The 25,099-nt window shown below is 32.2% G+C and overlaps 1 protein-coding gene and 1 long non-coding RNA gene across 2 annotated transcripts in view; one reads left to right on the top strand and one right to left on the bottom strand.

The window, feature by feature from the left end:
* The window catches only part of LOC106466344 (low-density lipoprotein receptor-related protein 1-like), a 98,445-nt gene that overhangs the window by 28,359 nt on the left and 44,987 nt on the right, over positions 1–25,099 (bottom strand). The window contains exons 10-16 of the mRNA XM_013926618.2: positions 10,383–10,617; positions 8,940–9,129; positions 7,342–7,464; positions 5,392–5,544; positions 3,497–3,625; positions 2,821–2,946; positions 705–941 (exon numbers count right to left, since the gene is read on the bottom strand). Of these exons, the coding sequence (XP_013782072.2) occupies positions 705–941; positions 2,821–2,946; positions 3,497–3,625; positions 5,392–5,544; positions 7,342–7,464; positions 8,940–9,129; positions 10,383–10,617 (1,193 nt within the window). The remainder of the gene's footprint in view (positions 1–704; positions 942–2,820; positions 2,947–3,496; positions 3,626–5,391; positions 5,545–7,341; positions 7,465–8,939; positions 9,130–10,382; positions 10,618–25,099) is intronic.
* LOC111087504 lies at positions 15,438–24,346 on the top strand. Its single transcript, XR_002612175.1, has 3 exons — positions 15,438–15,475; positions 22,452–22,505; positions 23,870–24,346. It is a non-coding gene; the product is annotated as an uncharacterized LOC111087504 (long non-coding RNA).

Genomic DNA, 25,099 nt, shown 5'->3' with positions numbered 1-25,099 from the left:
ACATTTATTCTATCTTATGGAAACTTACTAATCATGATTCTTAACATTTTCTCTATCTTATGGAACTTACTAATCAAGATTCTAAACATTTATTCTATCTTATGGAAACTTACTAATCACGATTCTTTACATTTATTCTATCTTATGGAAACTTACTAATCAAGATTCTTAACATTTTCTCTATCTTATGGAAACTTACTAATCAAGATTCTTAACAATTATTCTATCTTATGGAAACTTACTAATCAAGATTCTAAACATTTACTCTACCTTCTATAGATTTGATCAGTATTTTGATGAAGTGTAACCATTATTTACAACACAGTACTGCAGTTTGCAGTGAATGGAGAAAGTGAAAAACCCATTGCTGTATGCAGTGACTATAACTGTTATTACTACTTCTATTAATTATTATTTCATTCAATACACAACAGTGTTACATGTTTTTTCCTTGTTATTACTTTTATATTTCAAGCTGACAGTAGTTGCTTGAAATGTCTTTACAAAACTAAGTATTTTGGCATATGTATATTAACTTATTTGGTTTTCTTGCTTTTATAAAAAGCGAATGAACAGGAGAAAACAAGTTAAATGTTGTAGTATATAGCAACAGAGCAATATTTTTGTTTTACATATAATCAGAAAATGACCTAACTATTTAAGAAGCTAATGAAAGAAGTAAAAAAATCCCTAAACCAACTTACGGCAGTCATCTTCATCAGACCCATCAACACAGTCATAGATACCATCACACCGCAAGTTTATGTTGAGACACTGACCACTCGTAACACACTGAAAACTGGAAGTACTGTTACAGCTTTCATCACAGTTACGCTCATCGGAGGTGTCTCCACAGTCATCATCACCATCACATATGTAGAAACGAGGAATACAACGGTTGTTGTCACAGTGAAACTCAGTCTCTTGGCATGCTGGATAATCTAGAAATTTATGATAACCAAACACTGCACCTTTTATTAAACTGACTACATTATATACTAAACTACACTTGACATGAATGTGTCTGTGTAGATATATAATAATGATATATGTTTTATTTTAAAAAGAGATTGCAAGTAGAGTACATAATTTAGTAACACATTATACCCTTTTAAAACTTATTATGTTATATATTAACCCTCTCTGCACAGGCATCCTTTACTGTGCATGTCACGAAGTTTTCAGTGACTTACATTCAAAATTTAATTAAACTACTTTTTGTTTATGTTATACCAATTAGTACAGCATAAAATTGCAGATAATAACTCATATTTTAATAGTATTATGAGTTTTAAGTTCTTAATTTCATAAAGCATTATTTAAAAAAAAAATTTGAATTTCCCCTAGCATGAGCAATGTGACCTATTTTCTCTTGGCATCCTATCTTCTCTATTTTATTCACCACCCCTCCAACAAGTATGAAATTTAATGTAAATTACTCACTATAATATCGTCATTGTTCATACAAAGCAGTCTTCAATCTTGTTTGGTTACAGAGTCATCAAATAGAAAATCAGACCCATTTTGTTGCACCCGCCTGCCACATCCTCTCTTTCAAGATTTGTTAATAGTTCTCTCTTATGTTTAATACTATATTATTTATAACCAAAAGAAAGCCAAGGTTTTAATCTATCAAATGGCATATTATATTACATTGTTTTCTGTAAAGAGAATAGTCAACTTCCCTTTTAGTACAAACTTTGTTCCCAAGGGAACATATTGCCTAGCTTAGATATATTTGTAATGGCGCCTGTTGCAGTTAGATTGCCAGAAAAATTGTGATAGTTATGGGACATTGTCTGCTTTTTGCATGTTATCATTCTATATTGTGCATTATTTAATTAAATAAAAATTATTAAGTGCACTACTAACATTAGTATAAAAAAAGTAGGGTTAAGTGTCCTTGACAGTCGACAGCAAAAAAATAAGGCCCAGGTAAGTACTTTATTTCTTGTTTTCCAAATGTATTCTTTATTTATTATTATAAAAGTAAAAATAGGAAAATCTTTAGGTTAGTTTTAGGTAGAATAAATAATAATATTTTCACACACACACATGCAAGCAGCTTGGAGTAGTGTGTGGGTAAAGTAATTCAATAGCTAACATGAGTCGCACATTTCCCAAGTGATTTACAACTTATAATGGCATGAATAGTCATCAGACATGGTTTAAAGGTCAATAAAACAATAAAATTTAAGTATAAATAGATATATACTGTTAGGAGTTTAAAGCTACTTAGGATAAATTGACCAACCTTTTATAAAGTTAGGGTATAGAAAATAACAGATAAAATATAAAGTTTTACAGAAACAAAAATCTACTTAGGAGGTTTTAGAGATTACGCAAAGAAAATTTGAGATGAAGAGAAGCACTTTTAATCTTAATATGAAAATCATTTTGTACTCGGACTAGTCAAAAAAGACTTGATATATTCATGGACAAATCTTTTTTTAGTTTATTAAATATACTTCACTAAAAAATCTGCTGTTTTGAATGTAAAAGATTTGTAATATTTACTAAAGGCCTGCCAAATTTTGTGAAGATACACATATTGTATTAAAAGTTAGTAATATCAAAACTATGACAAGTACAAAGTAGTCACGTGGTCAGTCAATTCAACCAAGCCCGTGCAGAGAGAGATAAATAAAACTTTTAACCAATAAGCATGTACAGATATATAACAACAATACATCTTTTTTTTAAACTAGACAGTATGTATTTTATGCAATGACATTCAACATTTTAACTCTTTATGCTCACAATTGTTGCTTAACATGTCAGTCTCCTCCATTAGAGTAACACCTAATTATCTTTACTTACCACAATTTTCATGCTCATCAGATGTATCTCCTTCATCACAATCATATTCAATATCACAAACCCAGTTTATTGGAATACATTTTCCACTGACCTTACACGAAAATTGATGAGGGCCACACGTACTGTCTAAATACCAAAACAAAAATAGAAGTAGGTTTATCACAATACGTTGTGCTTCATAAATACACAGTAACAGTTTATTTAGTAATAAGCAAATGTCATCAAAGTAAGATTATTGTACATAGTGTCTAAAAATACAGTAAAAAGGGGCTTAAGGGTTTGTGGAGAATTTTTGTAACAGTAAGCATAGCTACAGGTTTAAAAATAAATAAATTGACGAAGGTGTTGTTTTAAAAAAATTCAGAGTAAAAGTAAATCGGGACTAGACATTCTCTACAAATAATAATGTGCAAGTTAGCTTAGCTCGTGGTGTTAGCCAAAAATATGATAAGCTTTATTAAATATCTAAGTAAAAACAAGTTTAACTGTATAACTTAAAAATGAATCTAATTGCAGATAGTTCTCAACAACACACTACAGAAAATTATGTGGTATCATCAAAAACATAAATTTAGCTGCAGTTATTGCCTCTTTCCAAATTTAAATAGACAGTAGTTTGAAGATGATTTATTGACTTAAATGAAATATGCTTCTGTAATTATATAAAGCTACTTACTTTTGCATTTATAAAGGGGCTCCTCATCAGTACCATCAGTACAATCTATTTCACCATCACAGACCCAGTAAATAGAAATACATCGAAGGATATCACATTGAAACTGGTTTGGCTGACATGTAACCTTTTCTAAAAGAACAGACAAAACAATAGTGTTGCTAACAAAACAAACACAAAAATCTTGGATATCTCAAAAACACATTATAGATATAAAAATATCAAAAGATCCTGAATGATCCACATTTATACACTCATTTCTCTAAGATTCCGATCCTTATGGACATAAAGCCTTTTCTTTCCAGTTTAATCTTCTCTCATTAGGCAAGATTCATCTTTTGACACTCAGCAATATTTTACATCTTCTCATTATTCATTATTATATTTTTTATTACACAAGGAAATTTTTTTTGTATCAAGAGTAGTTTTAAAAATTCAAACTTCTATTTCATTAGAGGAAAAGTATTTTTTGCATACAAGCTTTCCTCACTCATTGATCATAGATATGTTCCAACAATTCCTTTTTTTTTGTCAGAAATGTTTTCTAGCTCATGAATTTTTCATTCTCACTGATAGAGTATGTTTCATGCAGACAGGTTTAACCTTCTCATTTATCAAGAGTATACTCCAACATTAAAGCTTTCCGTTATTTCTTTTTTATAAAAATAATTATCTTATTTCTTTCCTAGTTGGTCAGAGTATAATTCAGCTCATAGGTTTTTAGATATTTGGGTTAAAAGTATTTACAAAACACACACACAAACATTCCTTTCATATTGGCCAAGAGTATTTGTTAATAACCAAGTTTTCCTTTCTCAATACAAAATAACAGACAATTCTCAGTTAGCTGGAATTGAATAAGAAAAGGGTTTTATCAAGATTTTCTTTTAATTCATTCTATCAAAAGACATAATAGAAAAACAATACATAAATGTTCTGAGCAAATTTTATAAATTGCCAAAAAAATCTGGCAAATCAGATTTTCTTAATAAAGTTTAAAAAAATCATAAAAAATGAAGATTAGTTTTTATTCATATTAACACAGAACAAAAAAACACTACCATATGGTACAAAATGTACCCAAGACCCAACTTAAGATTAGGCCAAGGTCTCAGGAAAAACAGTTCTTACCTTTAATATAAACTCACAGTATAGTATAAGCAAGTAAATACTGAAAACAGTAGTACAATTAATTCAGTGATGCAGACTGTTACCAAATGAAACTTTATATGACTAAAGGTGAGAAATGGTTTGGTGCAATACTATTATATACTCATCCCTTAACAGTTTTTTTTATACTTAGAGAGTTTAAAGCTATTCAGCTTTTCTAGCTAGGACAAGCACTAACATTGCTTAGAATTTTAGTTCTCAGGTGGTCACAGTATGGGTCTGATTAATTGGAGTATGTTTTTTTGTACAACAACTTACCCTACAGAGAGTTGAAAAAAACAACAGAATATTAATGTAGGCATACATCTTAAACCTATAATCAACATATATGTTGATTGTAACATACTTATTTTATTAGTAAACTTGTGTGTGTGTGTGTTATATATATATATATATATATATATACACACACATAGAAGTAAATTATTTGACTCACATTAGCTAGATAAAACTTCAAATCTTTGCAGTGTAGTAGGATTGTAATCTTTACTGTACAATAGCAAGGGGATGTGCTTATATTGGCAGTGAAATTTATCAAAAAAATTGATGATTTATTCAGCTAATTTGAACACACTCGGAATCTTTAAATAAATGAAACTTTTAAATAATTTTCCTTTTAATGGAGAAAAAAAATCAACAAAATATATGGCTAACTAAAACAATATTATGCTCAAGCCCACAAATTTAGAACATACAAAACATTTTTAAGTTATAAAATTATTTCTTACCACAGATGCCACCTACTGAGGAATCTTCATCTGAATTATCACCACAATCATTATCTCCATCACAAAGATAATGTCTGTCTATACAACGAAGGTTTTTGAGACATTCAAATTCTCCTTCATCACAGCGAGAAGGTTTGGTGTAGTTTATGGACTCTACAAATTAATACAAGACTTTTATTCACATCAACATAAAAGTGACGATTGATTTTTCATAAACTCATTTTGGAAGTAAAAAAACAAAAAATCCAATGTTAAAAATATGGATAAAATTTTATTGATAAAACCTGAAGAACAATTTCAAAAAGTTAAAAGTAACTTATCACAATAATGGAGCATTGGTACAGCTATCTATCTATTTGTGTGAACAAAATAATAAATACAATAGTGCCATCTGTTGTGCTGAAATACAACAAGATTTCAATGCCAGAAGTGGTGATTGAGACTTATGAAATGTTGCATCATCTAATCGATGGCACCACAAACAAAAATCCATTAAAAAATCATACTTTGGGTACTCAACACTTAGACAATTAGAAAAATACTTTTTTATAGAAAATGTTCATTTTTTTACAATGAGATATGAATACTATAATTACTAATTACTAGCATAAAAAGCTGCTCATATCTTGGCCTAAACAGACTCAGGGAAGATAAATTGTTGACATTACCCATTTCACCACAGAAGTGAGGAGGTTATCATACCACTTGTTCAGCTGCCCAAAAAACAGTTGTTTTTTTTATTGCTGAGGACTAGAGAGTATTTTGGTATTCAAAAGTGTATGTTGCTGAAATATGAAAATTCAAACAGGTAATACACAACAATAAGCGCATCATGATTTTGGGGGTTTCACTGCCACAGGTGCTGGACATTCACAATTAGAAGTGTGAAGAAAAAGCTGATAAAGTAAATATTAAGTATGTATAATAGTGTGCATATGTTTCATTAGCATTTGATAAAGTTTCTTTCCCAGGAAAAGTTTCTTTATATTTTCAAACTAACAGAAATTATGCTACGAAAATTTATAGCTTTTTATATATCTATAACTTAAACAGTGTAATGTCTATGCTCCTCTGATAAAGTTGGTTTCACAATGTGAGCTTGTATTTTTACCCTTGTGAATTACAATGAATGTTTTAATATGTATACTGTGCTTTCAAATGTTATTTTTTTGATATTATAGTTTTTACTATAAGTATATCAAGTAAACCAAAATCATTTAATTTTTCTGGTTTAGGGGTGGGATGTACTGCTCTTTAAGTAGCAAGTTGTGAAAAATGACAACTTGCTATAGAAGATGGCTGGACACGAATGGAGTTCCATATATATCACTATAGTTGTTGATGGAGGATGGGATAACAGAAGTTAGGGGTACAGATACATTGCAACTTCTGGAGTAGCAGTTATTATTGGTCAAAGGACAAATAAACAACTTATTTTTGGGCATAAGAAATGGCAAAGGAAAATGTAGAAAATAGCAAAAACAACATACTGATATTAAACGAAATATGTTTGTGGAGCTACTCAGCAAAGCATAAAACAGTAATTCTGTGGAAAAACTGAAAGAACACTTAAACAATGCATCCTACTGTACAATATTAGCTTGACCAATTGCTAAAAAAGATTCATAACAACATAGGAATTCTAATTGGAAGAATGATTTAAATGTATTCCACATGGGAGATTCCTACTGCAAAAGAGAAAGAACTATGCATAAGCTTCATCTTTATAGTGGACCATATACCATAAGGGCAGCATAACATATTCATCCATTGCTGCCATCTAGTGGTGTAACTGAATAATAGTTAATTCTAAAGAAAAAACCTTAAAGATGTTCAACTCAGGTTCATCTAGAATAAAATTACAAAGTTCTTTTACTTGTTTTGTTTGTTAAAAGAAAAATTATCTGAAACCCATAAAATCCTTAAGGGAATTTTAAAAAAATGGGATACCTTTACAGGACTTCATATCACTTGATAACACAAAGCCATCTCTACAAGCACACACTGGAGATTTGGGGGTTACCAGGCACAAGTCTTCACAACCTCTTTTGTTGTCTGAACATTCATTCTTTCCTACAAAGATGAGCAATACATTTACTAATAACATCTTAACTTCTGTTTTGTAGCCATTATTTTCCCAGTATGATATAAGTATGAAATACTCTAATTGTTTATTTTAAAACTATCCTTCTATTATTATTCACTTACAAACACTGAATTAAAAATATCAAATCAAATATAGAACAATTCTAATTTTAATTTTTTAATACTGAATACTGCTTGAGATATTGATACATAACTTTTTAAAATATTTATTTGACCAAAAGATGTTTCAAAAACAATTCTTGAACTGAAAGCATTCTCATTATATTTTGTATCTTGTATTTTCAATTAATTATATTTTGACTGGTTCTATTTCCCAGTGCATAACTACTAGAATTACCAACAATTTAGTACCGAAAAATAGTATAAGTACTATAATGATACATATAGAAATTTCTTGTAAATTTAGCAGAATTTTCTAATCATACAAAAAATTTACATCTTACTCATCAATTAAGCAGCCTGTTGTGGCACATGTGCTAACTTTCAAAATCACATCTGCACTAAGTGTATGTAATTACTACTACAAAAAATGCATAATAAATCTTTTCACACATTTATAAGCAAAATGCCTAAGACAAAACAAAGTATTGGAAATCTGAATAATAAGCTTCAAAGCATCATGCAAGTTTTTCTCATATCTATAATTTTCATTATACTGCTACCACAGATCTTTTCATTCATTTATCTTTAAAATTTCAGTTTTTCTTTTACTTGACAACTACAATAAACTGTACTTTTCAAAAAATAGTTGAGAATATTTCTTGCAATGTGATGTGGTGTGTCCTTATTGTACTAAATCAACTCAAAACAAACATAAGAGGGAATTTTTCTATCATTTGCACCTTTAATTCCAAATGAAAAAAATTATGCAGCATTTAGTGATGGTGTGGCAGTTATTTCCAACCATAAAGACTCCTACTGCAAATTACATATTTTCCACTCTATGTTATGTTTTTTTTATATAACATCAGATGATATCAAAAAAAAAATAATTACTTTATAAACATCTCTACAGCAATCTAATTAATATACACAACATTTTATAAAACTTTTAATAACTTTGATTATTACTCATTAACACACCAAAGACATTAAACCAAAAATAAATATAATTCATAAGCTAAAGTTAATTATTAAGGTCAGATATATTTCAATAATACTTAAAATTTTTTTTATAAGCCACTAATGGTAGCAAATAAAATACATGGACATATATTTCGATTGTTTTGCATTACTTAATAATTCTAATAGAACAGTTCAAAAGTTATTTATTAACTCATGTTCTATAAATAAAGGTACATCCACAACTGTCCTATTTGTTACATTTTTTCAACTGCTAGTCAATGTACAGGATGTAAAGGGTTTTATAAATGCAGTTTTATTACATAATCATCAACACAACTCAGATGTAGTACTTAAGGAATAAGAGGTTTTCAACTTACCAATCTGAGTGTCATTATCATAAAGAACCAATTCAAACAATGGGATATTCTCCGTGGCTAACGTAATAATTGTCTTATTTTTCAGGTCTAACCTCAGTATGAGTCCTCTGTGAAATTCTGTCCAATAAATAAAGTCACCCTGGCGAGCAATTCCGTAAGGTCGATCCACACCATCCCCTTCATATAGTTTCTAGAATTAGGCATAAAATGATTCACTTAATGTGAAGAAAAATTTCTTCATAAAATGTTATTAACCAAAAAAAAAACCCACAGCAATGGCAATTTAGAATTAACATATTAGTTTCAATATTTATACAATGATGTATAGCTGAATTATTCAATCAATAAAGTACAGCAACAAAAAAATAGTGTATGTGTTTTTACTTTTAACACTAAATATAATATTCAATGCATAACTATAAACTAAGTGTTCTTGCAGTAGCAAGCTAGCTTGAAACTAACATGAAACAAGTTAGCAATCATAAGATAAAACTGGAAGCAACATTCTAAAATGGCAAAATTGATTGATTCTTAATTTTCAAAGTTATCTCTTCATATTCCTCTAATCATTAGTAATGAATGCAAATGCAGAACATCAACAGATACAGTCAAATCATAAAATACAATATTTTCTCTCGACTGTCTTGAAATTATATATAAAGACAGAAAGAAAGAAAAAATATTGGAACTCCATATATCTAAATTACTTAGAGAAGCAAGATGAAGCTGGCCAGCTTATTACAAAAATTAATCCATTGTAAAGCTTAATGGAAGATCAAAGACCACATAAAAGAAGATACTACATTTGTTATTTAGTTTAATACATTTTTCTGTAGCATTATTCATTAAATTATATTGTTATAATATAGTGTTGATACAATTTTTGTTTTTTTGCAACAACATTGACTACATACAACTGTAGAAAATGCCAAAAACTTTTCTCACAGCATTATTTTTCATTGCATTATTTAAAAACATCATAAAACCCTGCAAAAACACAGCAACTATCCTTATAATTTATATAGTTTATATATATATCAAATTACCCATATCATGCATAAATGAAGGTACTTTTGTTTTGTTAAGATATGAGACTGTAGCAACGATGTGTGAAAAATTATCTACGAGTCTCTGAAACAGGATATAATTGTACTAAATTAAAACTATAATAATAATAATAATTATGCATGAAGCGAAACAGATGGAGCCTCTAAGCGTTTCCATTACTGGTGTCATCCGATGCTTAATAAAACAATCATCATGTGATGGAAAAAAAACAACTGCATAACCATTACTTACCTTAACTAATATTACATATATTTACCTTAGTATTCTTTGGTCATGCAGTATACTTTCAAATACTAACAAACAACCTATAATATGTAATGATCTTGTATCTCTTACCATGAATTTTGCAAAATGTTTTTATTCAAAAATTCCTACCTCTTTTTTTAACCCATCTAAACTGATTCTTTCAATGGTATGAAAAAATGCATCACACCAGTACAACTTCTTGCCAATATAATCTACTGTTAGACCATTTGGCCACTGAATGTCCTCCTTTACAAAAACCTCTCGGTGAGATCCATCCATATAAGCACGTTCAATCTTCCCTCTAAAAGAGTACGAGTCAACTAAAGGCCCAGTGTCTGTAGACCACTCTGACCAGTATAAATATCTGAAAATATATTAACAATAATAAGCTTGAAAAAAAACCTACTTTTGTTGACATTATAACAAGATAATTAGAAAGTGTTAATTTGAAAAGGGGAATAGGGGTCATCAAAAAATTACAGAAACAAGTAGAATTAAAATGCAAAGATTATATTTTCAAGCCTATAACTACATTTTTACCCCAAATATCTAGTCTCTTCACACTTCAATTCTTCCGGATGAAGGACAGATGATGCACTGAAATACTTTTTACACCACACAAAAACAAAAAATCCTCTTATACAATATAAACACACTTCTCCATCCAACTGAACTGGTCTTAATTCCGACCATGTTTTCCTTCAGTCGCAACTACTATAAATAAAGCTCTGGTCTCACTATGGATACAAAAATGGGATCATCATTTGCAAATTTGTTTGTTGGTTATGTTGGAAAACAATTTTTTTAATCAGTAAACCTGGGAAACACCCTATATATATCCCACATATATAGATTATGCTGTTCATATAGCTTCAATGTGCAAAGAAAACCTATAAAAAAGATTCATAGCATGCCACATATTTTCACCTTGCAATCCAATTCAATTATACAATTTCAAGTGTAAAACTTCCATTTCTAATTATCATACTTTATCTTAGAAAGAGCTGCATTGCTTCTACTATATATTATAAAATAACTGACTCTCATTCCTATTTTCATTTTCATTCTTCTCATCCATACAACAGTAAAAACTACATCCCTTACTTTCAATTTCTAAAACTACAGAGGTTATGCAGCAATGTTGAAGTTTTACCACCAAAACACAAGAAATGATCAATTTTTCAATAGAAGAGACAACCCCAAATTTGCAATATCCAATGCTGCCTTGAGAGCAGCCAATAAACCTAATAAATCATCTATTTGATAGAACTCGAGAGAGAACAAAGATGGCATTCCTCTAGTTCTTACATATCATCCTATTAACATAAAAGCCAGGCCCGCCGATGAGGGGGAGGCAACTGCCCAGGGGCTCGGGCAAATGAAACCTGGTTATGCCGTCAAGCCCGCAAAGCATCTTTAGGTTATATCTTCATTTAATGATAAAAACCATAGTTTTTGGCTTTTCTTTGCATATAGATGCTTTGAGTAATAATAAATATGTATTTGTTACTTTATAGATTTAACCCTATAGGCACAGGTACCTTTTATTGCGCATGACGCAAGGTTTGTGTCTTACATTGAAAATTATATTAAATTACTTTTTGTTTATGTTATGTCAATTAGAATAGCATAAAATCTTAAATAATGATCCATATTTTAATAGTATACAAGTTTTACGTTCTTAATTCTAAAAGGAAATATATAAAAAAACTGAATTTCCACTAGTGTTACACATATGACAAATTTTGTCTTAGCATGTCATCATCCCTATTTTATCCATCACCCCTTGAAAATGTATGAAATTAAACATAAAATGCTATCTATAAAATCGTTATTGCTCAAACAGACCATAATTTTTATGGCCTTCAACTTTGTTTTGTTACCCAGCTATCAAAGAGAAAATCAGACCCCTCCTGCCACACCCACATATCACATCCTCTTTTTCACAATTGGTTGATAGTTCTCTCTTACATTTCATTATATATTATTTATAACCAATAGAAAGTCAAGGTTTTCATCTATCAAGTGGCTTATTGTATAACGTTGTATTCTGAACAAAATATTGTTAACTTCACCCACAGTACAAGATTCATTCCCATGGAAAAGTTAACGACTAGCTTGGAAGAATTTGTAACGGCTTTTGTCGCATTGTTAGAAAGCCAGGAAAATTTTAAGAGGTAAGTGAATTTGTCTACTTTTTGCATGTCTATATTCTTTGGTATATTATTTAATTAAATAAAAATTGTTTACTGCTTTACTATAATCACTATATAAAATAAGGCTTAACTCTCCTCAACAATCGAGGGCAAGAAAAAAAGAACATTGGGTAAGTACTTTATTCCTTGTTTTTCATATTTATTCTTTATTTATTATTATAAAAGTAACTAAAATCTAAAAATAGGAATCTTTTAAAGTTATTTAAGACTAGATTAGGTAAAATAAGTAATAATAATATAACTAAAATGGTTCACAAGGCACGCATGCGAGCAGCTCATGGGTAATGTAATTAGATAGCGCAATGTGAGCTGCACATTCCCCAAACGATTTATAACTTTTATGGCGGGAATAGCAGTTAGACACAGTTAGAAGGGCAATAAAACATTAAAAGTTAATCATAAATAGATGTATAATGTTATAAACTTAGAGCTACTTAGGATAAACGAATGTAATTTCAGGTTACAATTTGAAGTCATTCTAGAAAGAAAAGAAGGTTAATTTAGGTTTATTTTGATTTTTTTTTTCGGTAGTTACAAGGTTGGTCGAATTGACCGATACGGTTTTGAGATAAGATAGAGAAAATAACATAAAAACTATAAGAATTTAGTGAAAAATAACGTTTGAAAATCATTTAGGAGGTTTTAGGTATTATGCAAAGGAAATTTGAGATTTTTTAGATGACGAAAAGTATTTTTAATTTTGACATGAAAATCACTTTGCACTCAGACTAGTTAAAAAAGAAGAATCAATATTTTCATGGACAAATTTTTTTTTAAGTAAAAATACTTCATTATAAAATCTGATTTTTATGTTTACTATAAGTCTACAAAATTTTGTAAAGATACACTTAAAATATTAAATGTTATTAGTATGTAAACTATAACGTTTAACTCTTTCGACACGGGCTCGGTCCCTGGGACCGACCTCGTAACCATAACCGGTCACAAGTGCAGTATTTTGGAGCTCAGTATTAAGTCCATTTCTCTTTTTGGCTTACATAAATGAAATAGATGAATCAATGGTTCTGATTAACATGACATGAAAGAACAATAAGTGTATTTTTGGTCCATCTAGGCTGTCTTATCCACTAAATTAAAAAAACACCTCAAAGCCAGCCTTAATCAACCAAATATTTATGAAGCTTACCTTTAAATTAACTGTATCTACCACATTTTATGGCAGTCCATTCTAGAAGCCAACTACCCTGTTTAAAAATATAGCTGTCTTAGCTAAAGATGCTTTCTTTCTTGCAAAGATTTATATTTGTGTCCCCCCTCTCATTCTAGGTATCATGCCCATCAAGGGTATTGGTGAGCATGGTCTCCACTGATCCCTGTCTCCCGTTGCCCTTGTCATTTCTGTATTGGTAATTTCTAGTTCCTTGGAATCTGTTGATAGTAGTGTCTGTCTATGTCTTCCTTTACTTTTCTTTCTTTAGATTTTTCCTGTCATAATGATGTTTTCAATCTTTAATTTTGTCATGATATGTTCTATAAAACTCCATTGCCTCCTTGTTAAGTTTTCCTACAACATTCATTTTGTCTTGGTCTTTGTGTCCCCTAGTCTTACAATTCTCACCATTAAATTTGACAAAAGATGATGCATCATCATCATCATCATTTGAAGTTTAATATTTTTTTTAAATGTTTCTTTTGAAATAAAGGAGTTAAAACTTCGAATCATAACATACATTGTAATGTTAATTTCATTTAATTAAATTTTGAATGTAACACAGTGACTTGTGCAGAAAAGAGTTCAAAGGGGAGTACCTGTCACGAAAGGGTTAATGATGTGTTGTTGTAACAGGCTTTTTGTTAGGATATATATTTAGCACCTTGTATGCATGGCTCTGTTTGTGGTTTAAATATGATTTGAATTCTTTATGATGTGTTCTTGTCAAAGAATTTTTTATGGTGGTTGTTTCTGGTCTCTAAGTCATTCAGGTGCTGATTTTGGATATTTTTGGGTTATTGATGTTTTTTCTTTATTGCTTATTGTCACCTGTTTCACACTTTGATCAACTTGAATCATCAAGGCCAAGTTATAATTATGCTATTTCAATCATTCATTGAACCTCAGGTTCTAAATCCTCTTTTAACATGTTTTGGTTTTGGACATTTCATAATGTCCTTTGCTGATTGGGTTCCAAAAGTTCCACTTTTTATGAATAAAATTTTGCATTTAATGTTCAGCAGTGGTGCATATTCTTAGTTTCATTTGTATTAGAATTTTCCCATTACATTCAGACGAGGTTTTAATACTTAAGTTAGTAGAACAACAGCTTAATATATTTTAATTCCAAAATTAGTCACTTGTGTTGTATAAAATTTGGAGCATATACATTTGTAATACATATAGTTGCTAAGGTGGATAAAAAGTTGAAACTTGACATTTTAAAATCTACATTTCTATATTTTTAATGCATTATCTAAAGGATTCTCTTCAATACTGTTTTGAAGTATCATCAGTGAGTTGTGTAATAACAGTATTTAATGAATTTATGATGATGATGATAAATATATGAATATGATTTGATGGAAAAGGTGGTAATTTTCTCACAAATCTAACACAAAAAAGAAATAAACTATTTTCACAATTGTTTCTTTGAAAAATTGATATGGGATTATTTTCATCTCCAGGTAGAAGAAAAGTACATATATATCATTATTTCAATTTTCTGATTCTTATATCCATAGGAAAAAGTTAGAAGGTCTTACGGAAGATGTTGCTTATGTCACATGGCAGACTGATTATTTCAAATAATTGTTACTGTAACCATTTTTTGAGAAAGAATAATATTGACATTCTAGTGATTTATAAATATTTTAGTAAAAAATACTTTTACTTATTACTGTCATAGATGTTCTGATGATGAAATTGTATCTTTTATTTCCTTGACATTTATCTTAGGTATTGTTGAAAAAAATCCTAAAAAGTTCAAGATAGATGAGACTGAAATTAACAAGAGAAAAATCTTTATAACGCAAACAAGAGAAGAAATAAAGGTTAATTAATGTATATTGAATTAAGTTTTTTAACTTTCCCAACTTAAAACATATTCTGACATTGTTTTAACTAAATAAACAATCTGTACTGCTTGTTTAATCCCTTTAAGTCTGTTGATCAATAGACTTTCTTTTATATGCAGTTCCTTTATGGGGATTTTAAATTTTCCTCTGCTTTTGAGCTCATTACATTCCTTAAGTGTGTACTGAAAATGACTTTCTAATAGCCATTATAAATCATGGCATTCAAGAATATTTGAATAATAGTCTTTCTACATAACCTAATTGCAATGTTTCTAAGCAAAAAATTTCTTTAGTCCTACCATATACAGGTAAACATGCTTTTGTATTAGGAATCAGTTGCACAGTGTATGTCATCATGCATATCCTCAAGTTGAGTTGTGATGTGTTTCACACCTTCATATAGATTACAGTATTTCTTCAGGTATATGGATAGGATACCTATATTCAAAACTTCTGATGTGGTAAATGAATATGAATGTTCTATAGGTTATACAGGAGTCACCACTAAGTTGTTAAAAGTTCAAATACAAGAACATGCAAATTCCAATACAATATTTTACTTTTATTAGTACTGCCCTCTATTGGCACAAAATTTTCACTTGCCACTAGCCTTGTAACTCCCACTTCTTTCTCCATGTCTATATCTGAATGACCATGCAGCAATCCTATCATAACTAGTGCCCTCTTTAATAATGCACCTGTTAATCATTTCTCGAATAGCAATCTCACTGTTAAGATGTGTTTGTTTTTGCTCATGAATTTTGGAATCATTAACTGTAGTGTTATTTTTTCTAGATCATTTTTTCTTGTAACTCTGTTTTCCCTAGTTTGAGTTTATACTTTGAAAGTATGTACTCACAGCTATAAGTAATTACAACTGCTAAGGTAGGATTACTGACCACATCTTTAGGGTCAGGCTCACAGTTATTTTCTCATTTTATTCCACATTCACCACCACATGAGGAGTATCCTGTCTTGCCTGCTCCTGTTGTGTCTCACAGGGAGGACAAGAATTTCGATAGCCTTTTTCCCCCCTTCTGATTATGCTTCTCAGCCACATGTTGTTTTGAGGGAACTGACTGGGCCTTCATCACTCTGTTGACTTAATGTATATGTTTGATTTTGTCTGTATCTGCTGTTTCCTATGATTCTACCCCTACCCTCCTTGGTGATGAAGCTCTGGGTCAAAATCTGGTTTTTCCATCTTCACCAGGTATTGGGGTTCCAGCTAGTTGTTTTGGAGAACAGTTGATATTGGGAGTTAGTATACCTCGTTCCTCATGTCGATTGGACAGTTATGTTTTATTAGACTCATGTTTGGACATTCTTATTCCTTTGTGGGGTTCGGACCCTAATACCTTGGTATCCTTTTCCCAACCTAAAATTTCCTGTCTTCCCAACAGTTTCGAGTCCAGAGTTGAATCACCCCATTTATTCTTTGGCATCTCGTTTGTCCCAACCTCCTGTTCCTGTTTCAATGTCCTGCCCTCCTCCTTTTGCTGCTTTGCTAGTCCCAGTTGGTCATTCTTCAACTTTCTGCAATCGTTTGGTTGCCTGTCATTGTCTTCAGGGCACTCAGTGTTGATGACTTGGTACGCAGATTGGGACCAGGCTATTTCACTTCACCCATGTTTGGAGAATTTTTACAATTGATTCATGGATTTTGAAAGTGGTTTCCTCAGGTCTGGCTCTCCGTTTTCTGTATTCCCCACCATTGTTTCCCCATTTTATTTCTTTCCCTTGCTTTGGGATCCCATTTCATGCCAGTATTTGTCAGAGGCAGTTCAGGATTTAATTCTAAAGGGTGCTATCAAACGAGGAGATCCTTCTCGTCCAGGATTTTATTCTCACCTATTTGTTGTTCTGAAAAAGACAGGAGACTGATGCCCAGTGATTGATTGGTTGTCTCTGAATCGCTTCCTCATCTTTCCCAAGTTCACACCATGTAGTTGTACTTAACTCTCTGTTGAGTTTTCACTCCAGATCTGTGGATCACGAAGGTTGATGTGTCGTATGCTTATCTGCACATTCTCATCTCTCTAGCATCTCGACATTTCTTTAAATTTGTTCACCATGGGTGTGTTTCAATTTCAGGCTATTCCGTATGTCCTAGCCTTGACCCCCTATGTTTTGCTGAGATGTTTGGTTATTTGCTTGACTGCTTCATTCCCGGGGCCTTCATTTCCATCATTACATGGATGACTGGCTACTGCTGGCATCCTCGTAAGCATACTTTGGTATATATTTGGTTTCTTCTTCGGGAAGCTGCCTGGGTTGGTTGGCTCATCAAGGTAGAGAAGTCATTTCTCACATCTACCCAGTTTCTGATTCATCTGGATATGTTTTTCAATTCACTTTTGAGTCTGGCCCAGCCTTCTCCACTTTGCTTGCAAGATATAGAATGGATATTTTACAAGGTCTCCTCTTCTCTTTCTGCACGAGAGGTTCTATCTCTTTTGAGAATGTGGGGTTCTCTCAAGGAGTTCATTCCCCTTGATAATGCCCTCATCTACAATGAGCCTTAATCAACCATTGAAGCTTTGTTCAAGATCCCTTGGAGGCTCCACTAACCCTTCCCTCTCCATTACTTATGGACTTTGCCTGGATTGGACCAATACTACCATGGGGGTTCCTCTTCCTCTGCTCTGTCCAGATTGTCACTTTTTTACAGAGCATCAGGAAGGTGGACTCTTCCAGAATCCATTCTCTATTTCAATATCTTGGAGCTTCTTGCTATTCAGTGGCCTGTTCTACACTTCATGCTGTCTCTTTGAATGATGTTGCACAGACAATTCAACAGTAGTGTCCAACATCTTCAGGCAAGGAGGTCCCGGGTCAAGGGACTTTTGTTTTTTGAAATTGGATCTCCTATATTGGGCTTATGGCCACCCAGGAATTTGAATGTTATATTCCGGGTGCTAAGAATCTGGTAGCAGATCAGTTATCCCAACCAACATGATTCTACAGACAGAGTGGTCTTTGGATCCTGTTGTTTTTCGGTAGTTGTGTGCTTGTTGGGGTATCATCGATTTGGACACCTTTACATCTCCTCTCAACTCCAAACTTTCCCGTTTTTGGTCACCTGTTCCTCATACACAAGCAGATGTGTTGGATGCTGTCAGTCAGAGTTGGATGAACAGTTACTTATATGTTTGTCCTCCTAATCGGCTTCTCCATCATGTCCTTCAGATAGTTTAGACCACTCCTTGTCTGGTTCTGTTGGTGGCACCATATTAGCTGGCTCAGACATGATTTCTGCTTCTACAACAGCTGTTGGTGTTACCACCTGTTCCTCTACCTTTGTCTCACACACTCCTTTGTCAACCCCACTCTAGCATGTCATCTTTGCCTACCTCCACTCCATCTTCACACGCGACTTTTTTCTGGTCCCTCACCAGAAAGTCCGGCTTTTCTAGGTGTGTTCCCTCTTTGATTTCCCATCCTGTTCTCCCATCCTCTTTGGCAGTTTATCAGCATAAGTGGACTGCATACCACTCTTGGCCTCTACACCAGGGTTACCATTCTTTTTGTCCAATCATTCCTCACTTGGTCATTGTCTTTCTGATGATTTTTGTGATTGATGCTTGTTTGTTCCAGCCATCCTGTGTGTTCCTTTCTACCCAAGACTTCAGCTGCCTGGGAGGGTAATTCTGCTCTTTTCCCATTTCTCTCCCTTTCATGTCCCATCTTTATACTCATTTGGATCCAGATAACCTTCTATGTCCAGTCAGAGCCCTCTGATGGTATCTGACATGCTTTGATCCCTTTTGTGGTTCCCGTGTACATTTATTTATTCCCATGGAACCCTGCTGGTTCACGTGATCTTTCCCCCAGCTCTTACTGGTTGGATTTGTCAGGTCATTCTCCTAGCGTATTCTTTTCTCAGGATGATTGTTGCCTTTTTTGGGTCTTTTCTCATCAAATTCGTCACCTGACCATGTCCCTGGCTGCCCATTTCCATCTTTCTTTGGAGGATATCATCAGCGCAGGTCTGTGGACTACCCTGCACACCTTTATGGCTCACTACGTCCATCATGTGGCTGTTTTTGCTTTGTGGGTTTCCGCTTACTTCCAGTTGCCATTTTACACACTTCTGTTTCTTTCTGACTAATAAGTACTTATTTTTTCTTTTCCTTTACAGGAGCCTCTTGCTCATAAGTTATGGATCCTGCTCTGTGGTGAGTGATGCCTGACCAGATATACTTAGTCTCAAATCTGCTGTGTATGTCCTATGAGCATGCTAGATGACCATAATGTCAAGGTGCTTCCTACCATGTACCTGATGTACAATTCCAGATGCCGTCAGGTGTTGTTGTTTTACTCCATTCTCTTGTCATCTGGTGTAGATATCAATAATTCTGACAAACCACAAGTTTGTTTCACTCATACAGTTGAGATGGGGTGTTCTGAAGGACAAGTAGTATGTATATTTTGTGGGCTTTTGCATCCTCAGTATGTTCGTCCCAGACCATACACTCATAGACTTCATGGGTAAAGCAGACAGGGATTACTGCTCATCCCTGATGCTCTGTGACATTAAGTCTCTTCCTACTGTGGACCTGATGTACAATTCCAGATGCTGCCAGGTGTTGGTTGATCGTGTCCATCCACATAGTAGCTTTGCTTTTCAAAATAGGGTATTGAGGTCACCCATTGCATTGTCTCCAGTGCTGCAGGCCTCCAGACTCTACAGTGCATTTGTTCCCTCCTTCTAGTGGAGTATGGGAGCCCTTGCCACTTACTAGTTCTTAGCCACTGGGGTGGCGGATCTCTCAGTTGAGAGTAGGGTGGTGGAATTCTGCTTGTGTCAATGGCATGACTCCCTTCCTACTGTGGACCTGATTTACAATTCCAGTTCCTGCCAGGTGTTGGTTGTAGCATGCCACCATATATCTAGTTATTGCAGTTTGCCTCTTTTGCTGAGATATTCCTTCTTCCAACCATCCTCTGGATATCGATCACTGGCTGGGTCATGTGTTGGTTTGAGATGATCCAGCCACATAAGTCTTCACGTGTTTGGTTGGTATCCTCCTCCTACTGTGGACTGGATGATAAATTGACAATGCCACCAGGTTTTGTACTGGAGATACACCCCACATTGGAGTCTCTCTTCATCTTCCTACCATCTGCTGGATGTTTTTTCCCAGTTTATCTGGAGTTTGTTGAAGCTGGATGAAACACAACTTCCTGCACATGTAAGGCTGGGTTCCCTGTTCCTACCATGGGCTGGATGTGATAGGAGTTACAAGACTAGTGGCAAGCAAAAAATTTGTGTTGAAAGAAGGGAGGGCAGTACTAATCAAGAAAGGTTTTTATGAGAGGGGGTGAGTATTTATTTGGAACTACATTTTCAGTTTAGGAAAATGTTAACTTTACAATATACATCATTTTAAAGCATCAAGAAGCATCCCATGAATACATGTAATGAACTCGTAAGTAGAAGACAACTTATAATTCACACGCAGGCCAATAGGGAACAGGAACTATGTATAAAGGAGAGTCTATTCATCAGTAGACTTAAACTGGATTGAATGACCAAAACAGTACAGTTTATTTATTATTAAATTTGTAATTGTTAGTATGTAGTGCTTTGTTAAGCAATTGCTGTGACATGGATGTAAAACACCATTAGTCTGATGCCTGGGACTACCAGATTTTGATATTGAGCTACTCTGAAATCTGTGCAAAATCCAACCATATGTTTAATTATAACAAAGTACAAAAATGCAACCTGTTGATGTTTTCTCATTAAATATCTACTGTTACTGAAATATTTGTAAGATCGTTAGCATGTTTATTAATGATAGGCTAATCCATTGTAAGCCTTATATGCAAACACTGTGTGATTCATTTACTGAAGTGTAAATTAAAATGTCCAGTTATTTAGTTAAATAATGATAACTTGTGCTAAGCTACATGATTATTTTTCACTTGAAGTACAATAGTTGTTGTTTAATGCAAAGTTTTATTGATACGAGAAGAAATGGCCATATTTGAGTAAACAACTACTTGGAACTCCCTGATCTCTTTCTGTGGTAGGACAGCGTGGCTGTTTTGGTTTTATTGTGTATGTAAACTGGATAACCTATTAATAGATCTTGTTTTTATATATTCTGAATTAAATTATAGTATTTTCAGTAGGTCAGTAATACCAGTTTGTCGCAAATGTAGACCAGGTAATATGCCCCGAGATTTATGTCTACGTCAATTGTATTATTTTTAGTCCTGTAATGCTGAGTTTGGGCTGGTACATTTCTAATGTCTACTAACCAGGGGCTATTACATTAAAGAAAATTAATAATTTACATTCCTGTATTTGTGTTATTTTAAATCACAATTTTTGAAGTTAGAGATAAAAAAAAATGGGTTTTTTAAGTTAAACATGTGCTATGGGTGTTATTTTAATATGGTTTTATAGAAAATTAGGTTCAAATTGTTTGATTAAAAACCAGACAAATGAAGAGGAGACTTTGTTTCACATCTAGGGTTATTGATTATTACATTACAGGAATAGATCAAAGATGAGTGTTATCCTAATCTTTTGCCAAATTAATTTTTTTCTAAATTAAGACAGGCACATATGAATAGTTTGAACAGAATTTTGTGTAAACTTATTTGTTTATGATTTTTCTCTTGATAGATAAATGTTTATTCGATTTTGGAAAACTGTTTTAATGTAACTTAAATCTGAGAGATGTTAAAGGCTAATTTTTTATGTTTCAATGAAAGAAAAAGTAGTTACAGTTCTAGTGCTGATATAAATGGATATGCTGTACATGTTACAATAGTACAATTTTATTTGTGTAACATTGACCTGAATTAAAGCAAGATATTATAATATTTTGGTCTTCTAGCTACACATTTTTTAATTAAGTATAATATCTCTATGATGATTTATAGGCATTGTTACTTGAATAGTCATGTGTTCTTTTTTGTTGTTGTTAAATTCCAGATGATGAGCAACAAAGTTATGGACAACAAATCTAAAGAAAAGAAACTGCGACAGGTATTTTTTGTTGGGTTCAGTTATTCTGTTTGTAAGAACCAAATTTAATTATTTCTTAGATTCCCATATTAATGTTAATTTCACTTTTAATTTCATATTTTAAGGTTTCAAGAAGGACCACTGTATATTGTGATATATTTTTATTTTATAAACTGACAATTTAAAATGTTTACCAAGTTTTACAGCAAATAATTAAATAAAATGGTATCTTATAACATCTATGAGTAAAATTATTTTTACTAGCTTTTAATTGAATTTTGAAGACTGTAAGTTGGCTTGAACCATAGAGAAATGTCTTATAAAGCTAAAGACCAGTGGTGGGTTTTCAAGTATGTCATGCAGTAACAGCTTATTAATGTAAAATACCTCCAGAAAAAAACAATAAAATACAGAGAAAGTTTACTCACCCTATTTGTAGATGAAACCCAGCCAACAGTCTTTCTTTACAAATTTTTTTATAATATTGAATATGAAAAAAAAAATCACCAAATCAAGTGAAGCAAAGCATGTTACCTGTATGTTTTGATGTTGAACTTCTGTGCATGCACTAGCTGTTATGCTATTTTAATGCAGCATGACTTGTGTGATGTCACTCCAGAAAACATGCAGAATTTGAATAGCATGACATGAGACTAAACACACAGAGCTCTCACAGCATGAAATGAGAATGCTGCTCCAGTGTAAATAAACACAATAAACAAATGGTAATGTATTAATAATGAATATAAAAGACATTTTATTCTGTAGTGGTATCGACACATTTTTAGTTTTGTGATTGATCATGCAGTACGTGGAAACGTTACATAGATGACATATTTTTCATTTGGACAGCCGGTCTTAAATCACTTAAACAATTTATCTCACATGCAAACTCCTTTCACAAAACAATCAAGTTTACCTGTGATTACTCGCCTATCCAGATTAACTTTCTTGACATCACTGTTTTTCTAAAAGACGGAATTTTACACACTGACTTTTACAAAAAACCTACAGACAGACCACAATACCTTCACCCCTTTCACACTAAATGAAACATTACCTACAGTCAAGCTCTAAGAATAAAGAAAATATGCTCAGAGATAAGCTCACATACTTGTTAACCTTTGGTATGTATTGTTGGATTCAGTAACATTCTTTTGCAAACAGAAATACTTAGTATCCATGATATTTTAATGGCTGGCATAATTACAACTGATGTTCAATTGGAAATCCACTAAAAATTGTGTAGTCTTTTTCATACTGAATTTATACTTGAAACTCAAAATAATTTGAAAACTAACCTAACTTAAACTAATAATAGTTTTTGAAAGTTATAATACTGAGTAATACAGAGAAAACATTTTTTAAATTATTTTTTCCTTCAGATGAATCTTATTAATGACTGGTGATAGATTTGAAACCTGTATCCTTTAAGCTAATCATATTAGATCTTTCATAACATGATAATCAAACTCATGGTTAAAATCAGGTACTTGTGAAATATTACTTTTTTCCATCATTTATTAAACCTACATGTTGCCTTGGAAGCTAGTTCTTCTTGTGATGCTCAAAATATTGTTAAAAGCATATACATTTGCATTTAATAAAAATGCACACTGTATAAAAATATTGAAGTAAAAAATAATGATATAGGTATTTTCAGTGTATTGAGTGTATTGCCTCGAATAAAAACTTGTGTATTATTTCACTTTTCACATTCTAATTATGTGCAAACTATTCTAAACCTTTTCTACTGATGATAGGTGTTTTTATTAGCAAATGTTTGTTTTATCTTCACCACCATTGTAGTCGTTGGTACATTTGTTTTTTTTTAGTCATGATAAATATATATCTATTCCCCTAACCAGGGTCTTCTTAGCTCAGGGAATAGTAATGTCAAGTATACACGACTAGAAAATCCAGCCGAAAACCTCAATCAACGATTTATTGATGAAAACCACCTACAACAACAGGTTGTATCTATTAATTTTTCATGTGTGTTATCTTTTGTGTATTTTGTAATTTTCATATTCAGACTTTGATATGGGACACAATGCATATTATAGTAATTGACTGAATACTCAAAAACAAAAGGCAGATAATTGGGATCATTTAAAAATATCAAAAGTAAGAATGATGAATGAGGGGAGATTTTTTTTTATAGCAATTAGGATAGAAGTACTTCTAATATCTAAGTAATGTTTTCTGGGTTGTCCATTAGATTAAGAGACAATACCATTATTTTAGTAAGAAAGCATATTAAAATATTGAAAATTTTTCAAAAAGAATAAAGAATATTGCTCTTATACATACCAAATTATAACAACCATACTTTAAACGTAATATTAGAGCTAAAGAGTACCACGGTACTTATAATAACTAAAGAGTACCACGGTACTTATAATAACTAAAGAGTACCACGGTACTTATAATAACTAAAGAGTACAATGGTACTTATAATAACTAAAGAGTACCACGGGACTTATAATAACTAAAGAGTACCATGGGACTTATAATAACTAAAGAGTACCGCGATACTTATAATAACTAAAGAGTACCATGGTACTTATAATAACTAAAGAGTACCGCAATACTTATAATAACTAAAGAGTACC

The sequence above is a fragment of the Limulus polyphemus genome, unplaced genomic scaffold, assembly GCF_000517525.1.
Source record: "Limulus polyphemus unplaced genomic scaffold, Limulus_polyphemus-2.1.2 Scaffold2230, whole genome shotgun sequence".
Classification (NCBI taxonomy): Eukaryota; Metazoa; Arthropoda; class Merostomata; order Xiphosura; family Limulidae; genus Limulus; species Limulus polyphemus.
Note: the sequence above shows the minus strand (reverse complement) of the source record. Positions and strands in the feature narration are given on the sequence as shown.